Below are 19,723 nucleotides of genomic sequence, written 5' to 3' on the forward strand. Positions count from 1 at the left end.
GGCCTATGAACCATGAAGATTTCAGTTCATGTCTCAGGAGCAGTATTGTGCAGACTGTATATACACACACATAAAGGAAAACCAACTAGAGGATTGGGGTGTCCGCTAATTGGTTAAATCTGCTTAGGTATTTGTCAACCAGTTGGCAGACACTATATGTACTAACAAAAGAAACATTACTACTGCCCATAAAGTTTTGGAATCTGAACTAAAATGCTTCCAGCAGAGATACACCATACAGTAGCTAGTGTGAGTTACATATAAAAAAAGTTCCCTAAATGATCCCTACTATAAAGCAGACTATCCAGCTCTTCAACAGATGCATGTCGTAGTGGTTAACCAAAGAGGATTAACTATTTGCACATGTGCATATTATTAGCAATTTAAATAACCCTCAGAATGAAGTCTGAAGCTGGACAGCTGCTCTCAAGGAAACAATCTGTTAAGTTGCTGACTGACATATTTAAATAGATGAAATGTACGAGATTTTTTTGGGGACATTTTTGGGCCCTCCATCATATATATTTTATTTGCCCCGTGGGAAAAATAATTGTCAATCAAGGCCGTGATGCTGTGTCACAATGGTGGCGTGTTTGCATCGTCACATGGGAAAGTCGTATCACTAATATGCGGCTAGCCTTCTACAGGTCCTTGCCTCAGAAGGTCTAACACTGCTTTCCAAACATGATTTCTCACAATGCCCTCAAGGGATGTAGAATGGGCAAATGCACAGCAAGGTTTAAACTTATTTTTTCAACACTGTCTCTTCATTTTGGAAGCCTAGCTTGAGCCACGTAGGGGATGAGCATACACTGGAGCTCCAGACGACCAGCACTTCTGAAAATCAGGTTCTTACCACCCCAAGCTAGATATTAAAAAATGAGACACCCAGCATTAGTGGCCTAAGAGACTTGCCCACAGTTAAAGTCAGGAGTAGAGTACAGGAGTCCCAATTTGACCTTCTATCTATTTCTAGTTTGAACTGGGAGTCATGATCCCTGGCTTCTATTCCTGCCTCTTGGCATGATCTTGGGCAATGGCAACATTGCATCCTCATGACAATGTCATAGGCACTGAGATGATGTTACGTTGTCATCAGGCCTCAAATAAAATTGGAATGCCAAGCAGGACATAACAGATCAATGATAACTGGGACGGTCCCACAAATTTTTGAACATGCAACAACCATAAGACCTCTGTGTGAATGTCAGGTAGACATGCAGACTTGAAAATATTATTTCAGCTCTTCTTCTCTTGAGAGGATAATATTTAAATATACTGCACTGAACAGCACAACACAACAGTTCAAAGGAAGCCCCTAATACCTCATTCAGTATTGAGAAAGACCTTTTGCAGTAATCTTTAAGGCTTAAACAGCACGACAAGGATTCACATTAATAACAGACTGACATCTTGGAATCTGACTGCCGTAATGCAAGAGAGAACTTTTCTGCACTTCATTGTGCACTTACAAATTTTAAAAGCTGCCAAATCCTTTGCCAAAATCCTGAATATTAGTAATGTTTATGACTGGGACATAACATTTAAGATCAGATCAAGTGTCCTCTTCATATGTTTATGATCAGAACTGTAATTTCAAACAGTGACAATGGTGATTAAAAAAGTCTAACCTGAAATATATTCTTTCCGAGTCTCTTTGCTCATTTTAATACTTTGACTAACTTGGACACGTTCATAAGTATTTTTTAGACCTCATGAATGTTACATTTGTAGCAACACATAAGTAAACAAGAAGATGCTTGACTGGGTACCTTGAAGTCGTAAGTGGCATCAGGATTTTCATCACATGCAATGACTTCAGGAGCCATCCAATAAGGAGTTCCAATGAAGGTGTTTCTTCTTCCCACGGTTCTGTCGAGCTGAGCGCTGACACCGAAATCCACTGTGGATAAAAAAATACGATATGTTCATAAGTAAGGCAAAGACAAAACTGAATATTATTTTCCATCTTCATATGTTCCAACTGAAAAATATCAAAGTCACATTAAGTTCACACAGACTGACTATTCTCAATCTTCAGAAAAAAGTTGTGTTGGGTCAAAATCATCCCTGATTGAACTCCCCTGAGTTCAATGGAGTCCTAGCAGGGATGGATTTGGCCATCTGATCTCTTTGTATTGTTGGGAACAATGCACAGGCTCCTCATTACTAGAGTTCAGTAAGAAGAGATCATGACTCCATGTACTAATGGAGAAAAGGGTTGGGAACAGAAACAAACCAGAGCCTTTGTTCTGTCCTATTCCATGTGTGTCAAGGAAAGCCACATATTTTTAAAAGATCCATTTTCTGGAAATACTCTTCCTGGAAATGGCATAAATACAACAGGGGTAGGGAACTAAAGGCTAAGGACAAAGGATCATAGGGAAATGTTAAACGTGGAGCTGCAAAATGAAGCAACAAGTGATATCTTTCTAATCCATGGTAAAATATTCTGGGCTAGATTCTCTGGTTCTCAAAGTTCACTTTGTACCATGTAACTTAAAATGACTGGAGAATTTCCCCTTGGAGAGGGAACCCTCCCCCATTGTAAAGCTGGATGAGCCAGACTGCGTCCTGAGCTGAAACCACCCTTCCTTGTATAAAGGGAGGGAAGGGACATGACTGAATGAGACTCTCCACCCAATTGTTCCACTTGTGTAAGATCCCTGAGGTACCCCTTGTGCAGCTTTAACATGCTGGTGCTGGACAGCTGAGCCTCAAGCTCTCTGTGAACTAATTGTGTACTGTCTTCTATATTTTCCTCTTCACTGTTGTGTTGTGGGGCATGGGAGGGTGGTGGGCCGTGATGGAACTCTGTGACACTGGAAATAGAATGCAGAATAATTCCTCTGACTGAGGTTCTCTCAAGTGTATTGATCACAGCACCAACAAGACCACCACACTGTAAGACTGATTTTGATTGTTCAGTGCACCAATATGCAACTGAGATGGAATCTTCTATTTAAATCTCAAGGGCATCTGATAGGGTCAGGGTAGAACTATACATTAACAAATTTTCAACATGCAGAGACAGGGTCAATATGCAAAGATGATCATGAATGTGTAAATCCACATACAGGTCAAAATGTGATAGTGGAACCGAGCAAATGTCAGTGCATGTAAATTTTTTTATATTTGGATGTCAGCTATCATCCAATGATAATTTAGTGCATGGTATTTAGTCAAATCCAAGTCCATTTTAATGAGTCCAGCACAAAACTATAATCTCAGAAGATACCTATTCTGTCCCCATTCTCAAAGAAGGCAAGTCAGTTACTCACTCTCTACCAGTTTCATTCCATCTTCCCAGCCAACCTCATACCACACTTTCCTTATATTTGCTACGAGTTCTGTACCATTCTTACCTAGCTTAACTTCTGCATTTTCTGTCAGCAATACATTCTGCCCCTTGATGTCTCGATGAATTACTTTATGCTGGTGTAGATGACTCAAACCCTAGAAAATTCAGTGGATAAGCAAGGTCAGTAGAAACCAAATTCAAAAAGTATTATTTTATACCATTTCCCCCTTGCCATCAGCACACTAATTATTCACCGAAAATGGGAGATTTGTGTTGGAATTAAATCACCTCAAAACACTTTGTCATGTGTACAAAATACGAAATACCCACTTAACTGTGTTCATGGAAGTCAGTGCTTTATATGGTGAGTGAAAAGAACTGTAAATTCGATAAGGATTTAGGACCAAGCGTTCAGTTACTTCAAGAACCAATATTAACCTGAATACCTCAGTATGAATAGCAATGTCTCTTCATGGGCTTTTTTGCTCTAGGGAGCCATTTGAGTAGCTGAAACAGAAAATTTGGTCTTCTCTCTGTATTTCAATCAACCAGGAACTGAAATACCAGATCTCACGTTATATTGGCCCAATAAATAGTATCCACATGCATTAAAAACTGCTATTAAAAATACAAATACTAAAAGTTGCACATATCTCTAATAGACACATAGCTCAAATTAAAAGTCTCTTTGGAAGGCTAGAGGTAAACTAGCTTTCCATTGTGCCTTTTTATTAGTTCATTAATTTCTTCGTGCAACCTGCATTTTTATTTCATGTGTTTTACTATTTCAGGGTTTAAAAGTAATAGCCACCTATATTGCTAGTCTGGTACAATATGGATTACTTTAAAAATTAATTTTGTATTGGTGTTCATTTCATATTAAATGTTCATTTTTTAAAAAGAAAATAATTTCCGCTATCACTGCTGGCAGTTATTAGTCATTTTATGCTTGTTACTTTGGGACTACTACAGAGATCTAGAAGCCTTCATGCATTCCAATTCTTAACTGAATTATTCCAGTTTTAGTCTCTAACTGTTTGAGCCTAAGGCGCACCCAAGGAAATGGCAAAGCTTCCATTCAGCTATGTAGGCTCAAGCCCTAGGTGTTATAAAATCACATCAAACCTTCAATCTTAAATAATATTTATGAGTTCCCATAGATTATAGTGACAAGATAAGCAACATTAATGACTCGCAATGTTATATAGCATTTTCAGTATATGATCATATACTTCTACATGCGACCCTTTTACTATCAATGATCTGAATGAATTAATTTGAAATGCACCTAAATGTCCTATGAATAATTTACTTCTATAGGCCTGGAATTATTTTAATGGCTAATTAACTAACGAACTACAAGGACTACTATTAGCTGTATTCCCTAACAGAAAATGACTGCCACCTTGGGCAGGCTAGAAAATTTGTCTAACAAGACACTATATTGATTTTTCACTAGCCACATAAATGCATACTTGTATATTTAAAAATATACCTGTAAGACTTTAACTACAAATATATTGTATATGGACCGAAGTTTCCTTTGCTGTACAGTGCATAAATATGTAACAAGTCAGCTTGCCTTTGTATTTTGTGTCTTGAATTGTGTTGCAAAGCACAGAAGAGTAACAATGTTAAACACTTGAGAATGGCATCTTTCAGTATTACCAATCTCTCAAACTCCTCTGTGGTTTTGGACCTTCCGCCCATCCCCACCCCGTATTTTAAACCTATGGGTTTATTTAAAGATGGGATGAAAAGCACTATCGCCACTATGGTTTTTTTCATAATTAAAGGGAAACCTGTTTTCTGAATGAAGGATAGGAGGATCCTGAAAGAAGAATGGGGTACTATAAGCGGTTACTTAGATTGTAAGCTCTTTGTGGCAGTGACTGTCTTTTTGTTCTGTATTTGTACAGCATCTAGCACAATGGCACTACCACAATATAAAGAAAGAAAGAAAAAGCTGGCACAGTACCATTTCTTTCAGAAGTGCTTCTGGTTGGGAGAGAGGAGAGACAAAGAACTAGAAGTGTCCCAAAGGTTCCTTCTTGCCTTCTTAAGCATATGTACAACAAGGATGGAGAAAAATCCCTTTTCTGGCTCAGGTTCTCCCCCTACCCCACAGCCCCAATCCCTTTGAGTCACAGATCATGCAATGACTCTCCTCTCCTCAACTCTGTAGAAAGAGCAGACCACTGTCATAGGCTGGCTGGCTTTTCAAGGCAAGCTGAGCTCAGCCTGGCCCATGGCCTAGGAGTTACCTCTCATCCTCACCCCGATCTGTTAAGGTAGGGGCAATTACTGATCCCAGCTGGCTGTAATGGAGACTGACGCCACCTGCAGAGGACAGCTTAAACAGCGCTGAGCTCAGCTGAGGGGAGAAGAATCAGGAGAGCGAAAGCAGGAAGTTCCCTCTTTCTTTCTGGGAAGAGCTCAGGGTAGGCCTCAGGGATTGAAGAGGAGGCAAGACTCTCCTATGGAGGTAATCCCATAGGGAGCAGCGAAGTCTCCTGGAAGCTGGGGAGGGGGGCTGAGTTAGGGCCTACAATGGGTGGAACAGACCCACAGGGAACAGAGTAGGATCCTGTGGGAGAGAGCCTTGAGACACGGTTTGTAAGTGCAAGTAGAAGACTTCAGTACCCCAAGGGGACAGAAGAATTATTCAGATGTTTGGATTTTCAATTGGACCTTTCAGTTACCCCAGAAAGGGTTTGAACTTTGTGACTTGGTTGGAGGGCCGAGCCATGGAAGACCCAGTGAGAAGCAGATGACCCATAGGAGGTGCTGGAGCCAACAATACAGGTGACATTATGCACGGATGCAAGGGACATTCCAAAGGTGTGCCCCACTGCAAATACGCATTGCATAGCCAAATGTTGAGGCTTGACACCTGATGGTGACTCTGGATCATGACCCGGTGGTTAGCTTCTGACTCAGTGGTAAGCCTATTTTGCAAAACAAGCTTACCAGTTCATAAATTTAAACTAAGCCTGTGTAACTGTGGTTTCCTGAGACTGAAGGAAATGTCATTACAACAGCTGATTAGCTGCAATGCTTGTTATTTTGCTCATCAAATTGCGGGGGATGGTGTGGATGGTGGCACGTATTGTAAATAAACAAATGCTCAGTCACCACTGGAACGCAACTGGAACTTCATGAGCATTTTATAGCCTTCCATGTGCATGTTTGAGCACTTGCTGCCTTCCTTGGCCAGTTTTTTGGCACTCATTCAGATGATGGTTGTTTCTTGAAATCTATTCTGTACATGGTTCCCACACCATGTTTACGATGGACTTAAACACAAAACTTATTTCTGACATTCATAGATGTTAAGGTCATACTATTATGATCAGGTAGACTGGACATCTGAATGACATGGGTATCATATGGAAGTGCATTATTTACAGAAGGCACCAATGCACAGCTACGAAACACTGGCACTCCCCAGTATAAGCCATTCCAAACAAACCCTTATCTCCTGGGTATAAAAGTTCCAACATCCTCACTGAAGCCAGTGACACCAGGCAAATTGAAAAATAAAAATGTGCCATTTGAGTCGGCAGTTATTAAATGTCTTTTTAAAACACAGATTCCTTCTGCAGACTGTATTAGGCCTTCCCTTTCTGTTAATTGAAAATGGGATTCTAGCTTAAATACATTTTTGTACTTATTTATTATTAAAGGGAATTACATTTTTGTTGAAGGAAAAATAGAGTTAAAAGTTGAGAAACTAACAGAGCTAAGGTGCATCAACTGGCAGTTATTTATTATGCATCAGACAAGCACATGAATCATTCACACCTACAGGCACCTAAGAAGCATTAGCTTATGCCAGCATATTAGCTATACAGCCTCAAGTGCCATCTCACAAGCTTTTCCTCTTTTCTAAGTGTAAAAAGCCAACCTTCAACCATTGCATTTGGTGAATGACATTTAGAACTACAGTAGCTCACTTTGGACACATACCCGTAAAATCTCCCTGCAGATGTATGCAATCCACTCCTCCTTCAAAGTGTTCCCTTTTGTGTTCTTGATCAGATCAGTGACAGAGCCAGCACCACAGAACTCCATCACCAGCTGGCAAAGGAAACAAAAGAACAATGATTGTAATTAAACTTGAAAGCATCCTCTGGGTTGCAATAACCAAATGTAGTACATTGCAGTTGGCAAGGTATTTATGATGCAATTTCATTGCAACAGAAAGTGATCATTGAATAATTTTGTGTTTAGTTTCTTTAAAGTTGCAAGAGTTTATTTGTTTAAAATGAATTTTTTGCACTGTTTGGGAAGCGTGTTTTCCTTCAGGAGGCATCAGAACAAGAAATTGGAGTAACTTTTATTACTGAAAAAAATGGGGAAAAAATTTAGAAATCTTGAAGTCACTAATCCCACTCCTATGTATTCTATATTCTCACTACAGGGCCAAGTTTCATATAAATGCAAATAGGATATACAGAGGTGCCCCAGAGTCAGTCTCCTGAACAAAAATCTTCCATAAATATGTGAAGACACCATTAAGCCTGGGAGAAGTTTTCTTCCTATAATTCCATTTCTAATGATCTACTTAAATTTTCACTCCTTTATGCTGGGGGGTCTGTTCTCTGCTTCCTTCCACATCAGAAAACATTTCTTAATGGGTGAAGTTTGTTAATCTGTGGAACAGTCTGCCAAGGGGAGTGGTTCACTAGAGCTATTTCAAATCAGACTGGACATATTTTTTCCACTCTTCCCCTGTTTAATTTGTTTTAACAGTAAAAATAAAAATCCAAACAGAGGGCATAAACCTGAGGATCTTATTGAGACCCAGACCCAAAACTGATCAGTCATGAAATAAGTGAGACAAGACCAGCACACTGGGTCTGATCCTGCGGTCCATGCACCCACCAAACTCCTACTGTTTTCCAGGGAAATTTTGCGCACATAAAGAATGCAGGACTGGACCCAAGATGAATATATATAAACATCACATAACATGAATGATCACAAAAGAAAATTTCCCAGTCTGTAGATTGGTTTGCACTTCTTAAATAGGATTTTAATTTTGCTAAAATAATTTGGCTTATTACTTAGGGCTTAGACAATATTTCATGTTTTCAAAGCAATTGACATCACTTTACTAAAAACTGAAAGCTGAAAAGAGAAAGGGGGAAAAAAAGACAATAAAAAGGTTAATTGCCCCCTGTTATGGTATAATTCCCCACTCTGAACCTTAGCGTCCAAAAGATGGGGTACCAGCATGAATTCCTCTAAGCTCAATTACCAGCTTAGTACTTGTAGCGCTGCCGCCAACCAGGAATTCCAGTGCCTGGTACACTCTGGTCCCCCCAAAACCTTGCTCGGGGACCCCCAAGACCCAGTCCCTCTGGATCTTAACACAAGGAAAGTAAACCCTTTCCCTCACCGTTGCCTCTCCCAGGCTTCCCCTCCCCAGGTTACCCTGGAAGATCACTGTGATTCAAACTCCTTGAATCTTTAAACAGAGAGGAAAATTCACCTTCCTCCCTCCTTCTCTCTCCCCCTCCCAGACTCTCCCTGAGAGAGAAAGTAATCCTAACACACAGAGAAATTAACTTCTCTCTCCCCCTTCCCTCCTTTCTCCCCACCAATTCCCTGGTGAATCCAGACCCCGTCCCCTGGGGTCTCACACCAGAACAAAAAAACAATCAGGTTCTTAAACAAGAAAAGCTTTTAATTAAAGAAAGAAAAAACAATAAAAATCATCTTTGTAAATTTAAAATGGAATAGGTACAGGGTCTTTCAGTTATAGACACTGGGAATACCCTCCCAGCCTAAGTATACAAGTACAAATTAAAATCTTGTCAGCAAAATACCAATTTGAACTCCTTCCAGCCAAATACACATTTGCAAATAAAGAAAACAACCATAAGCCTAACTCGCTTTATAGTACTCACTGTTTTGAATCTATAAGAACTTGTATCAGGGAGATTGGAGAGAAACCTGGTTGCACGTCTGGTCACTCTCAGAACCCAGAGTGAACAACAACCAAAAACTAACAGCACACACACAAACTTCCCTCCCTCAAGATTTGAAAGTATCCTGTCCCCTGATTGGTCCTCTGGTCAGGTGACAGCCTGTGATGCAGTAGGGACTGTCTGTGTGGGGAGTGGGAGAGCAGGGGAGGACTTTAGGGGATGGACGATGCCAGAGCCTGTAACCTGAGCTAGGTAAGGGAGGGGAAAGGTCAAACACCTTTGCCCGGGAAGGGGAACAAAGGAAGGGAGTGGCAGGAGGGAAGCAGTTTGAGTTTGGGCTTGGGGCTGTGTGGGCGGAATTCAGGGTATCCTAGCTAGGATCCAAGCACCCTGAAAGCCCAGAAGGACTCGGTGGAGGGGTCCTGACTGTGCCTGCAAGCTCTGCTGTAACCTGTGTTCCTGTTGTCCAATAAACCTTCTGTTTTACTGGCTGGCCAAGAGTCACTGTGGGTCCCAGGAAGAGGGGTGCAGGGCCGGACTCCCCCACACTCCGTGACAACTGGTGGCAGCGGTGGGATATACTGCACCCCGTGGACGGCGCTTCCTGCAGTAAGTGACTGGGGAGCAGTAAAACGAAGGGGTGGTTAACCCCTGGGAGTGTGTGCCCAGTGAGAAGGACTTTGCAGTAACAGGGTCCCCCGGGGGATTGCAGCGAGCGGTCCCAGGGGCGGAGGAGTCTGCAGCTCGACCCTGGCAGAGAGGTGGTGACCTCAAGAAGGGCTGGTGCACTAGGGGTCCCCCTGGAAACCGTGGGGAGCGGCGAGCACCCCGGCCTGTGAGTGGTCAGCAGGAAGATGTATGCCAAGCGGCGCAAGTGTGACCTGGTGGAGCTGTGCAAGCAGAGGGGGCTGCACCCAGGGAGGCTCAGCAAGGACCAGCTGATTGCACAGCTGGAGCAGGGAGACCGCATGAATGAACGGAGCCCTGTCTCTGAGGGAAGCAGCCGAGCAGATGCAGCGCAGGCACCAGTGTCTGTCCCCGCTGGGAGTGGTCAGCCGGCGGACGAGGGCTTCCCGAGACCCCCCCTTCCTAGGCGTAGAGGAAGGGCGGGAAGGAGCCCAGTGTATACCGAGGGCACCGTGACACCCCCGGCCAGCAGGGGATCTGCCCGGCGAAGCCCACCCCCCAGCAGGGGATCCTCCCGGCAACGCTCGGCATCCGTGGAGCGGATGCGGCTGGAATATGAAAGGGAGCTGAGACGGGAGGAGCTCGAGTTAAAGAGGCGAGAGCTGGAGGAGAAGGCGAAACAGCGTGAACATGAGGAGAACCAGCGTAAACATGAGGAGAACCAGCGTAAACATGAGGAGAACCAGCGTAAACATGAGGAGAACCAGCGCCAGCGTGAGTGGGAGGAGAAGGAGAAACAGCGTAAACATGAGCTGGACCTGGCCCGGCTGAGGAGCAGTGAGGCTCCAGCTGCGGTGAGTGAGGGGGGACCCAAGCCTACAAAGAGCTTTGATAAGCACTTGCTGCCCCGGCGTAAGGAGGGGGAGGACATAGATACCTTCCTGACGGCCTTTGAGAATGCCTGTGAGCTGCACAGGGTTGACCCTGCAGACAGGATCGCAGTTCTCACCCCCTTGCTGGACTCCACAGCCGTGGAGGTGTACAGCCGACTGAAAGGGGCGGAGGCAGGGGACTACGAACGGTTCAAACAGGCCCTGTTCCGCGAGTTTGGGCTGACTCCTGAGATGTACCGGAAAAAGTTCCGGAGCCAGCGTAAAACCCGTGAGGTCACATACCTACAACTGGTCAACCGGGCGCAGGGGTATGCTCGCAAGTGGACAGCTGGGGCCCAAACTAAAGAGGACCTGCTTGACCTATTCATACTGGAGCACCTGTACGAGCAGTGCCCGTCCGACCTGAGGCTGTGGTTGATGGACCAGAAGCCGGAGAACCCGCAGCACGCAGGCCAGCTGGCTGACCAATTTGTGGACAGTCGGGCAGGGGATGGCAGGGAGGAGTCTCGAAGGAGCAGGCCTGCCTCAACGCAGAGAGAGAGTCATCATGGGACCTCCCAAAAGGGGCCTATGGAGAACCCCCCCAAAAGGGGAACATCCAGCGGCAGGTCCCTCCGACCCACTCAAGGGGACCCACGAGATATGGGCTGCTATCGCTGTGGCCAACGAGGTCACATACGGGCCCAGTGCCCCAAGCTCAGGGACAGACCAAGCAGACCCAACCCGCAGAGGGTGGACTGGGTAAAAACCCAATCGGAGGAGGGGCTACATTCCCAGGAAAGGGGGGTTGGCAACATACCACCTGTGGATGCTCCCGGTTCCGGGTTTTTGGTTTACCGGGTGGGCGCGGGGCTGCCCCTCCGGAAGGAGTGCATTGTTTCCCTGGAAGTGGATGGGAGGAAGGTCACTGGGTACTGGGACACGGGCGCAGAGGTGACGCTGGCCCGGCCCGAGGTGGTGGCCTCAGATCGGATGGTGCCCGACACCTACCTGACCCTGATGGGCGTGGGCGGGACCCCATTCAAGGTACCCGTGGCAAGGGTACACCTGAAATGGGGGGCCAAGGAGGGCCCCAAGGATGTGGGGGTACACCAATATTTGCCCACTGACGTGTTAATGGGAGGGGACCTTGAGGACTGGCCTAGTAACACCCAGAGTGCCCTGGTCGTGACTCGTAGTCAGAGTCAGCAAATGGCACTGCTCCCCGACAACGGGGAAGGTACTCGACCTGAGGTGCAGGACCCTAACTCAGGGAGCGGGGAACGCCCAGGGGCACGGTGCAGAGAGGCTGCGGCCTCAGACCCAGCCAGCAAGAGAGAGCCGGTCCCCATTCCTGTCCCAGCTGCTGAGTTCCAGGCCGAGTTGCAGAAAGATCCCTCCTTGCGGAAGCACAGGGACCGGGCTGACCTTAGTGCGGTACAGACCATGAGGAGAGGTTGCAAGGAGAGGTTCCTGTGGGAGAGGGGGTTCCTGTACCGAGAATGGGCTCCCCCAGGGGAAGTAGAGTCATGGGGGATCAGGAGGCAGCTGGTGGTTCCCCAGAAGTTCCGTCACAAGCTGTTGTACCTGGCCCATGACATCCCTCTCGCAGGGCACCAGGGAATCCGGCGCACCAGGCAGAGGCTGCTACAGAACTTTTACTGGCCTGGGGTCTTTACCCATGTCCGACAATACTGCCAATCCTGTGACCCCTGCCAGAGGGTGGGGAAGGCCCGGGACAAGGGGAAAGCGGCTTTGAGGCCTTTACCCATCATAGAAGAACCTTTCCAGAAGGTGGCCATGGACATAGTGGGACCTCTCAGCAAGACGACCCGGTCAGGGAAGAAATACATCCTGGTGGTGGTGGATTTTGCCACTCGCTACCCCGAGGCGGTGGCCTTGTCCTCTATCGAAGCAGACACAGTGGCAGATGCGCTGCTGACAATTTTCAGCCGGGTGGGGTTCCCCAAGGAGGTCTTAACGGACCAGGGGTCCAACTTCATGTCGGCCCTGCTCCGGTCCTTATGGCAGAAATGTGGGGTCCAGCACAACTGGGCCTCAGCGTATCACCCCCAGTCCAACGGGCTGGTAGAAAGGTTCAACGGGACGCTGAAGATGATGCTAAAAACATTTATGAACCAGCATCCGCAAGATTGGGACAAGTACTTACCTCACCTGCTGTTTGCGTACAGGGAGGTACCCCAGGAATCTACCGGGTTTTCACCTTTTGAACTGTTGTATGGAAGGCGGGTGAGGGGGCCCCTAGACCTGATGAGGGACGAATGGGAGGGGAAGGCCGCTCCCGAGGGAGAGTCAGTGGTGGAGTATGTCCTGACCTTCCGGGAAAGACTGGCCGAGCTCATGGGCCTGGCCAGGGAGAATCTGGCCCGAGCCCAGAGGAGGCAGAAGGTCTGGTATGACCGCACAGCACGAGCCCGTACCTTCGCCACCGGGGATCAGGTGATGGTTCTCATCCCCGTGAGGAGAAACAAACTCCAGGCCGCCTGGGAAGGGCCCTTCAAGGTTATCAAGCAACTGAATGAGGTAAACTATGTGGTGGAGCTGTCAAACCGGGCACATCACCGTCGGGTGTACCATGTGAACATGATGAAACCATACTATGACAGGGGGAATGTGGTGTTGGCCGTGTGTGGACATTGGGAGGGGCAGGGAGATGACCCCTTAGTGGATCTATTCCCTGGGACAAAAGCTGGTTCCCCCCTGGAGGCGATTCCCCTCTCTGAGCAACTGACCCCGGGCCAGCACGCTGAGATCAGAGGGGTGCTGCATCTGTACAGACAGCTGTTTTCCAACCAGCCTGGACGCACTAATTTGACTGTCCACCGGGTGCAGACCGGGTCACACCCCCCTATAAGATGCTCCCCTTTTCGGGTCACTGGTAAAACTGCCCAGGATCTTGAAAGAGAGGTCAGGGACATGCTGGCTTTGGGGGTGATCCAGCCGTCTTCCAGCCCTTGGGCCTCGCCAGTGGTGCTAGTCCCCAAGAAGGATGGGTCAATCCGGTTCTGTGTGGACTATCGAAAGCTCAATGCCATCACCGTATCGGATGCCTACCCTATGCCCAGGCCTGACGAGCTCCTAGACAAGCTGGGAGGTGCTCGGTACCTCACCACTATGGATCTTACCAAAGGCTACTGGCAAGTGCCGCTGGACGCAGATGCCAGGCTGAAATCGGCCTTTATCACCCCTCTGGGGCTCTATGAGTTTCTGACCCTGCCCTTCGGCCTCAAGGGAGCGCCGGCCACCTTCCAGCGCCTGGTGGATCAGCTACTGAGGGGGATGGAGAGTTTTGCCGTGGCGTATATTGATGACATCTGCGTCTTCAGCCAGACCTGGGAGGACCACATGTCCCAGGTTAAACAAGTCCTAGACCGACTCCGAAAGGCTGGGTTAACAGTAAAGGCTGAGAAGTGCAAGGTGGGGATGGCTGAAGTATCTTACCTGGGCCATCGGGTGGGGAGCGGCTGCCTGAAGCCGGAACCAGCCAAGGTGGAGGTGATCAGAGACTGGCCTGCTCCCCAAACCAAAAAGCAGGTCCAGGCCTTTATTGGGATGGCGGGGTACTATCGAAGGTTCGTGCCCCACTTTAGTGCCATAGCCGGCCCCATCACTGAACTATGCAAAAAGGGGAAGCCAGACAAGGTGATCTGGACTGAGCAGTGCCAGGAGGCTTTCCGGGCGCTGAAGGAGGCTCTGGTTAGTGGCCCAGTTCTAGCAAACCCAAATTTTGACAAACCCTTTATGGTGTTCACTGATGCCTCAGATACGGGACTGGGGGCAGTGTTAATGCAGGAGGATGAAAAGGGGGAGAGACACCCCATCGTGTACCTGAGTAAGAAGCTGCTACCCCGGGAACAAAGCTACGCGGCCATCGAGAAGGAATGCCTGGCCATGGTGTGGGCCCTTAAGAAGCTAGAGCCATATCTCTTTGGGCGACACTTCACCGTGTACACCGACCACTCTCCCCTGACCTGGCTGCACCAGATGAAAGGAGCCAACGCCAAGCTCCTGAGGTGGAGCCTGCTCCTGCAGGACTATGACATGGACGTGGTCCATGTGAAGGGAAGTGCCAACCTGACAGCGGATGCGTTGTCCCGGAGAGGGGACCCTGAACTTCCCCAGGTCACTGGGCAGAGTGACCCCGCTCAGTTCAGTCTCGAAGGGGGGAGAGATGTGATGCAGTAGGGACTGTCTGTGTGGGGAGTGGGAGAGCAGGGGAGGACTTTAGGGGATGGACGATGCCAGAGCCTGTAACCTGAGCTAGGTAAGGGAGGGGAAAGGTCAAACACCTTTGCCCGGGAAGGGGAACAAAGGAAGGGAGTGGCAGGAGGGAAGCAGTTTGAGTTTGGGCTTGGGGCTGTGTGGGCGGAATTCAGGGTATCCTAGCTAGGATCCAAGCACCCTGAAAGCCCAGAAGGACTCGGTGGAGGGGTCCTGACTGTGCCTGCAAGCTCTGCTGTAACCTGTGTTCCTGTTGTCCAATAAACCTTCTGTTTTACTGGCTGGCCAAGAGTCACTGTGGGTCCCAGGAAGAGGGGTGCAGGGCCGGACTCCCCCACACTCCGTGACACAGCCAGGCTCACTGGACTTGTTAACCCTTTCCAGGCAAAAGAGATATGAAGTACTTCTGTTCTATTAACTCTTACTTATCTGTTTATGACACCCCCCAACTGCTTGGATGATTCAGTTAAAGGGACAATTGTATTGGCAGAGTTATAAAACAAAGACCAAACACTATTATAATCTTCAGTTCAGATAAGATACTTGAATAGAATATTGGGAACAATGCTGTACTAGCGGGAAGAAAGGCCATTTTGACCTAGTACGTCCTTTCCATATCTAGTTTTGGTAACTTCTAGAATCATTTGTTTCTCATTTCTGCTCCAGATGAAGGCTGATAAATTCTTTGCATGTCCCTAAGAAACAAAAGTTACTTTTACATTATAAAAGGGGACTTAAGAAATGAATTTATGATTGGCTAAAGCAGTCATGTGACTGCGCAGGTAATTAGCCCATCCACAGAGATTGCAACTTTCCCTGCTAAATGATGAGAACAAGGATCAAAACCCAAACACTGTGACCTCGGCAACAGCTTCACAACCCAGAAAACAAAATAATCGATTACTAATTGCTCCCCATAAAATGGAATAATGTAACTCTGGGCTAGAAAGAAGTTCTTCCCTTTCTCTTTTTCCTCTTAACGGCCTGATACTGTACATGGGAACTGCAATATTTGCACCTGTATCGGGTGAAAATAAGCACTTAGCATACTATAGTGATGAGGACTATAGAAAATCTTTAGATAGATAGGTCGGTAGCTAAATATAATGCGTCTGATATACACATACAAGAAATAAAACTTACTGTAAGGGTTTCATTGCATTGCATGCTGCTGTCATGGAGGTTGAGGGTGGTTGAGGTGTTGAGAGAGAGACACCTCATATCCCCATTCAGACCCCAACTTCTAACACTACTGTGTCATCATCTCACACTCGTGTCCCAGAACATTCCTCTCAACCCCCGCCCCCGCACATTCATACAGTGCCCTCCCAAATAAATCCATTTGCAAGTTCCTACTGTGACTCCAAACCCACAATTTTGCTGGCTAAAGGATGGGTGAGTTGTGGTGAGAAACAGGGTGAATTTTGAGTCCCAGGCAGGAAAAAAAGGTTGGGAATCACTGTACATTTGTCTTTGCCCTCAGGACTGACAGACGCACATTGTACCTATATGTTTATATTGCTCATAACTAGAAAGCAATGAAAAATGAAGGTACCATTGCACTATATATTGCAATCACAAAATATTAAAAAGAAGGACCAAACATCATTACAAGTATCCACTTTATCCATTAATTTGAATGATCATCTCTGCAGTCCTGCCAGCTCACTCAGTCCTACGCTCGTGTCCTTGATTTAAATCTGGCAAAGATTTTGTAGCAATAAGTACATCAAGTAGCCACGTGCCTCATGTAACCCCTGAATAATTGTGAACTCTCCTAGAAATAAAAAAAGATGAGAGTCCCAGGAAAGTTTAATGCCCAACTCAGCTTTTCAAAAATACTAAGAGACGTACAATCCCATAACATGTGTAAGAGACTATCCAGCAACCGCAGATATTATTACAGTACTGGCAATACCAGCAGCATGTGGGTACAGTTGGGAAGGGATCTAACAGGGCTTAACAATGAACATTTGTTGTTAACTGTGAAGCATTTCGAATAAGTTGTGCCATTAATTCTTTAAGGCCTGGTCTACAAGGGGACGGGGCGGGGGTGTCGATGTAAGATACGCAACTTCAGCTACGGGAATACCGTAGCTGAAGTCGAAGTATCTTCTTCCGACCTACCTCCCGTCCTCACAGCGCGGGATCGACGTCTGCGGCTTCCCCGTCGACTCCACTACCGCCGCTCGCTTCGGTGGAGTTCCGGAGTCGATGGGGAGCGCGTTCAGGGATCAATATATTGCGTCTAGATGAGACACAATATATCAATCCCTGATAAATCGATCGCAACCCACTGATACGGCAGGTAGTCTGGACGTACCCTAAGAGAAAGGGAAGTAGCCAGTGAACAATGTTGTCAATGTATCTCAGCCTGCAGTAGAAGGATAATGGACCTCTGACTCAAAGAACAGCATTTCTAGTGAAGGCTTTGTACTGAAGAGATAAAGAACTAAGCAATTGCTACAAATAGAGATGGACAAAATATGTGAAGTGAAATTGTTCTTCCATAACATTCTGAATTGCCTGTTTGTGTTTTAAATTCACAAAGTACTGCAAAAATATAGCTTTGCTGGGAGAAATTATTCAATCAAGTTGGCCACGGGCTGTATTGAGCTTTATCTTCACCTTCTCCGCTGACCAGCCATAACAGTGTTTTGCATATGTACAGCAATTTACAGACATTATGTATCACACCATTTGTGTCATAATGCCAATACCTTCGTTTTAGGCATCTAAGAACAGAGGTTTGGAGTGGTTAAGTGATTTACTCGGGGTCATCATACAAGTTAGTGGCAAAAGGCTGGTAATCGTGTCCAGGAGTCATGGTCCCTGCCCTGTTTTCTAACTGCCCACTACAAAGGGAAGGATAGTCTTGTGGCTAAAGCAATGGGGTAGAAATCAAAAGATCTGAGTTCCACCCCCAGCTCTTCAACAGACTTCCCGAGTCTCAGCTTTCCCCATCTATAAAATGGTGATAAACCTGATCGTATGCGACAGGATTGGTTATCAGGATTCATTCCCTCATATTTGCACTGTGCTCAGAGATCTTCAAATGTTCTTGCATCATGTGCCTTCTAATCTGTGTAATATTGCCTGTAGATGCAAGACTAATATAGCAGTTAGCCTAGTAACTGCTTGTATCATTACCAAGATTGTTAAATGCTGGAGATATTGAAGGGTGGGGAAAGATACTAAACCTGAAATGCTAATAAAAATTACTCGTAACTTAAATTATAAGCAGGACAGGATGGAGGTAAGATCACATTCTGAAATTTAATTTCCATGGCTGATCATTAAGGATTTTAAATATAGTTCATTTAGCATTTATTTTCCCTTTTATGTTCGACTAGAGCAGCAATCTTTACATATAAGGCATGTGAATGCACAGCAGCTGTTACTCCATTGTGGCCTGCATTCTCTGAACGTATTGCTTCATGAATCCTCTCAGCTTGTGAATGAATCATTTCTCTCTTGATATAGAAGTGGCCTCCAAAAACATTTCCCAGATCCCCTCTGGCCCCACCGCCACTGTGCATTACATTCAGCTAGCTCAAAAATGACTAACACTTGTGCATGAAGCCATTATCCAGCAGACTGATCTGGAACCCTCCCTGAGGAACTTCAATGCTCCAGAGAGGCTCTCTCCAGAACTATTTGTCTGCAGCAACTCGCTATCCTTCCTGGGACTGATTTTCCTGTCCCTCACACCAAGTTCTTTCTTACCACACCCTTCCCCTCAAAAGCGACTGATTGAGTCCCAACTGTTCAATCAATCCAAGCCATGTTTAACCCTGGATTCTGAAGTGGAAACCCTCTGGTATTCAGTTCACACCAGGAAACTAGGGTTTAGGAGCTCTGAATAGAAACATGACAATGACCTGCCCTTGGGCACTGGTGGGCTCTTGCCTAAGTAACCGTCATGGTCACATAGGTCCCAGCTCTTCGCCGAGCACTGCACTACACACCAAAGGTAAGATTTTCCAAAGTGCTCAGTGTTGCACCAACTTTGCTCCCACTGGCGACAATGATAAAATACCCATCGACTTCCATGGCAGAAGAGCTAGGCCAACACAGAGTGCTACTGAAATCCCTCTCCCCAACTTACTAGCCAATGCTCAGTCCTAGACTCGAATTCAATCAGCTAGCATTCACAGAGAGGAAAGCATAGCAAAGCTCATGATGAAATTAGATGATATGCCACATCTATTGTTAACAGAAGACATGTTTAATCCACCACATGGTCATCTGCACTCACACTACCTGCTGTGGATAAGTTTACTAGGTGAGGGATTTATGATAAAGGACATGTAGCAAGCTTCATGGTCCGCAGAGAAAGTGACAAATCATTATCTTGTCTCGGACCCCATTCAGTGTCAACCCAGGTTTGATTTACCACAAAGACAATGGAGCCTTCTCAATCGGTTTCATAGTGGACATGGAATTTGTGCTGCAGCAGAATTTCTTTGGCATTTTAGACACAGTCCACTATATCAATGTGGGCAGCCACAAACCATGACACACATTGTTGAGGACTGCAAAATGACTCATCTTCCTGGAGGCCTTTGCACCTTCAACACTGTTGATAAGAAAGCGGTGGCTTGGCTTGCCAAGATTGCATTCAATCAATCAATCAATAGGCCCAGGCTCCCTGGCAATGGCCCCCTTAGACTCTAATGCCTGCAGGCCACCTCAGAGAGTAAATCTTCTAACTGCCCTGCCCGACAAGGGCCAAGCTGCACTGA

The 19,723-nt window shown here is 46.3% G+C and overlaps 1 protein-coding gene across 7 annotated transcripts in view; it reads right to left on the bottom strand.

The window, feature by feature from the left end:
- Nucleotides 1–19,723, bottom strand: part of TNIK (TRAF2 and NCK interacting kinase) — a 316,611-nt gene that overhangs the window by 106,281 nt on the left and 190,607 nt on the right. For all 7 annotated transcript variants that reach the window (XM_050965788.1, XM_050965792.1, XM_050965790.1 and 4 more), the window contains exons 5-7: nt 7,271–7,381; nt 3,366–3,456; nt 1,773–1,903 (exon numbers count right to left, since the gene is read on the bottom strand). In XM_050965788.1, coding sequence (XP_050821745.1) covers nt 1,773–1,903; nt 3,366–3,456; nt 7,271–7,381 — 333 coding nt within the window. The remainder of the gene's footprint in view (nt 1–1,772; nt 1,904–3,365; nt 3,457–7,270; nt 7,382–19,723) is intronic.

Source organism: Gopherus flavomarginatus, chromosome 8 (assembly GCF_025201925.1).
Source record: "Gopherus flavomarginatus isolate rGopFla2 chromosome 8, rGopFla2.mat.asm, whole genome shotgun sequence".
Lineage (NCBI taxonomy): Eukaryota > Metazoa > Chordata > Testudines > Testudinidae > Gopherus > Gopherus flavomarginatus.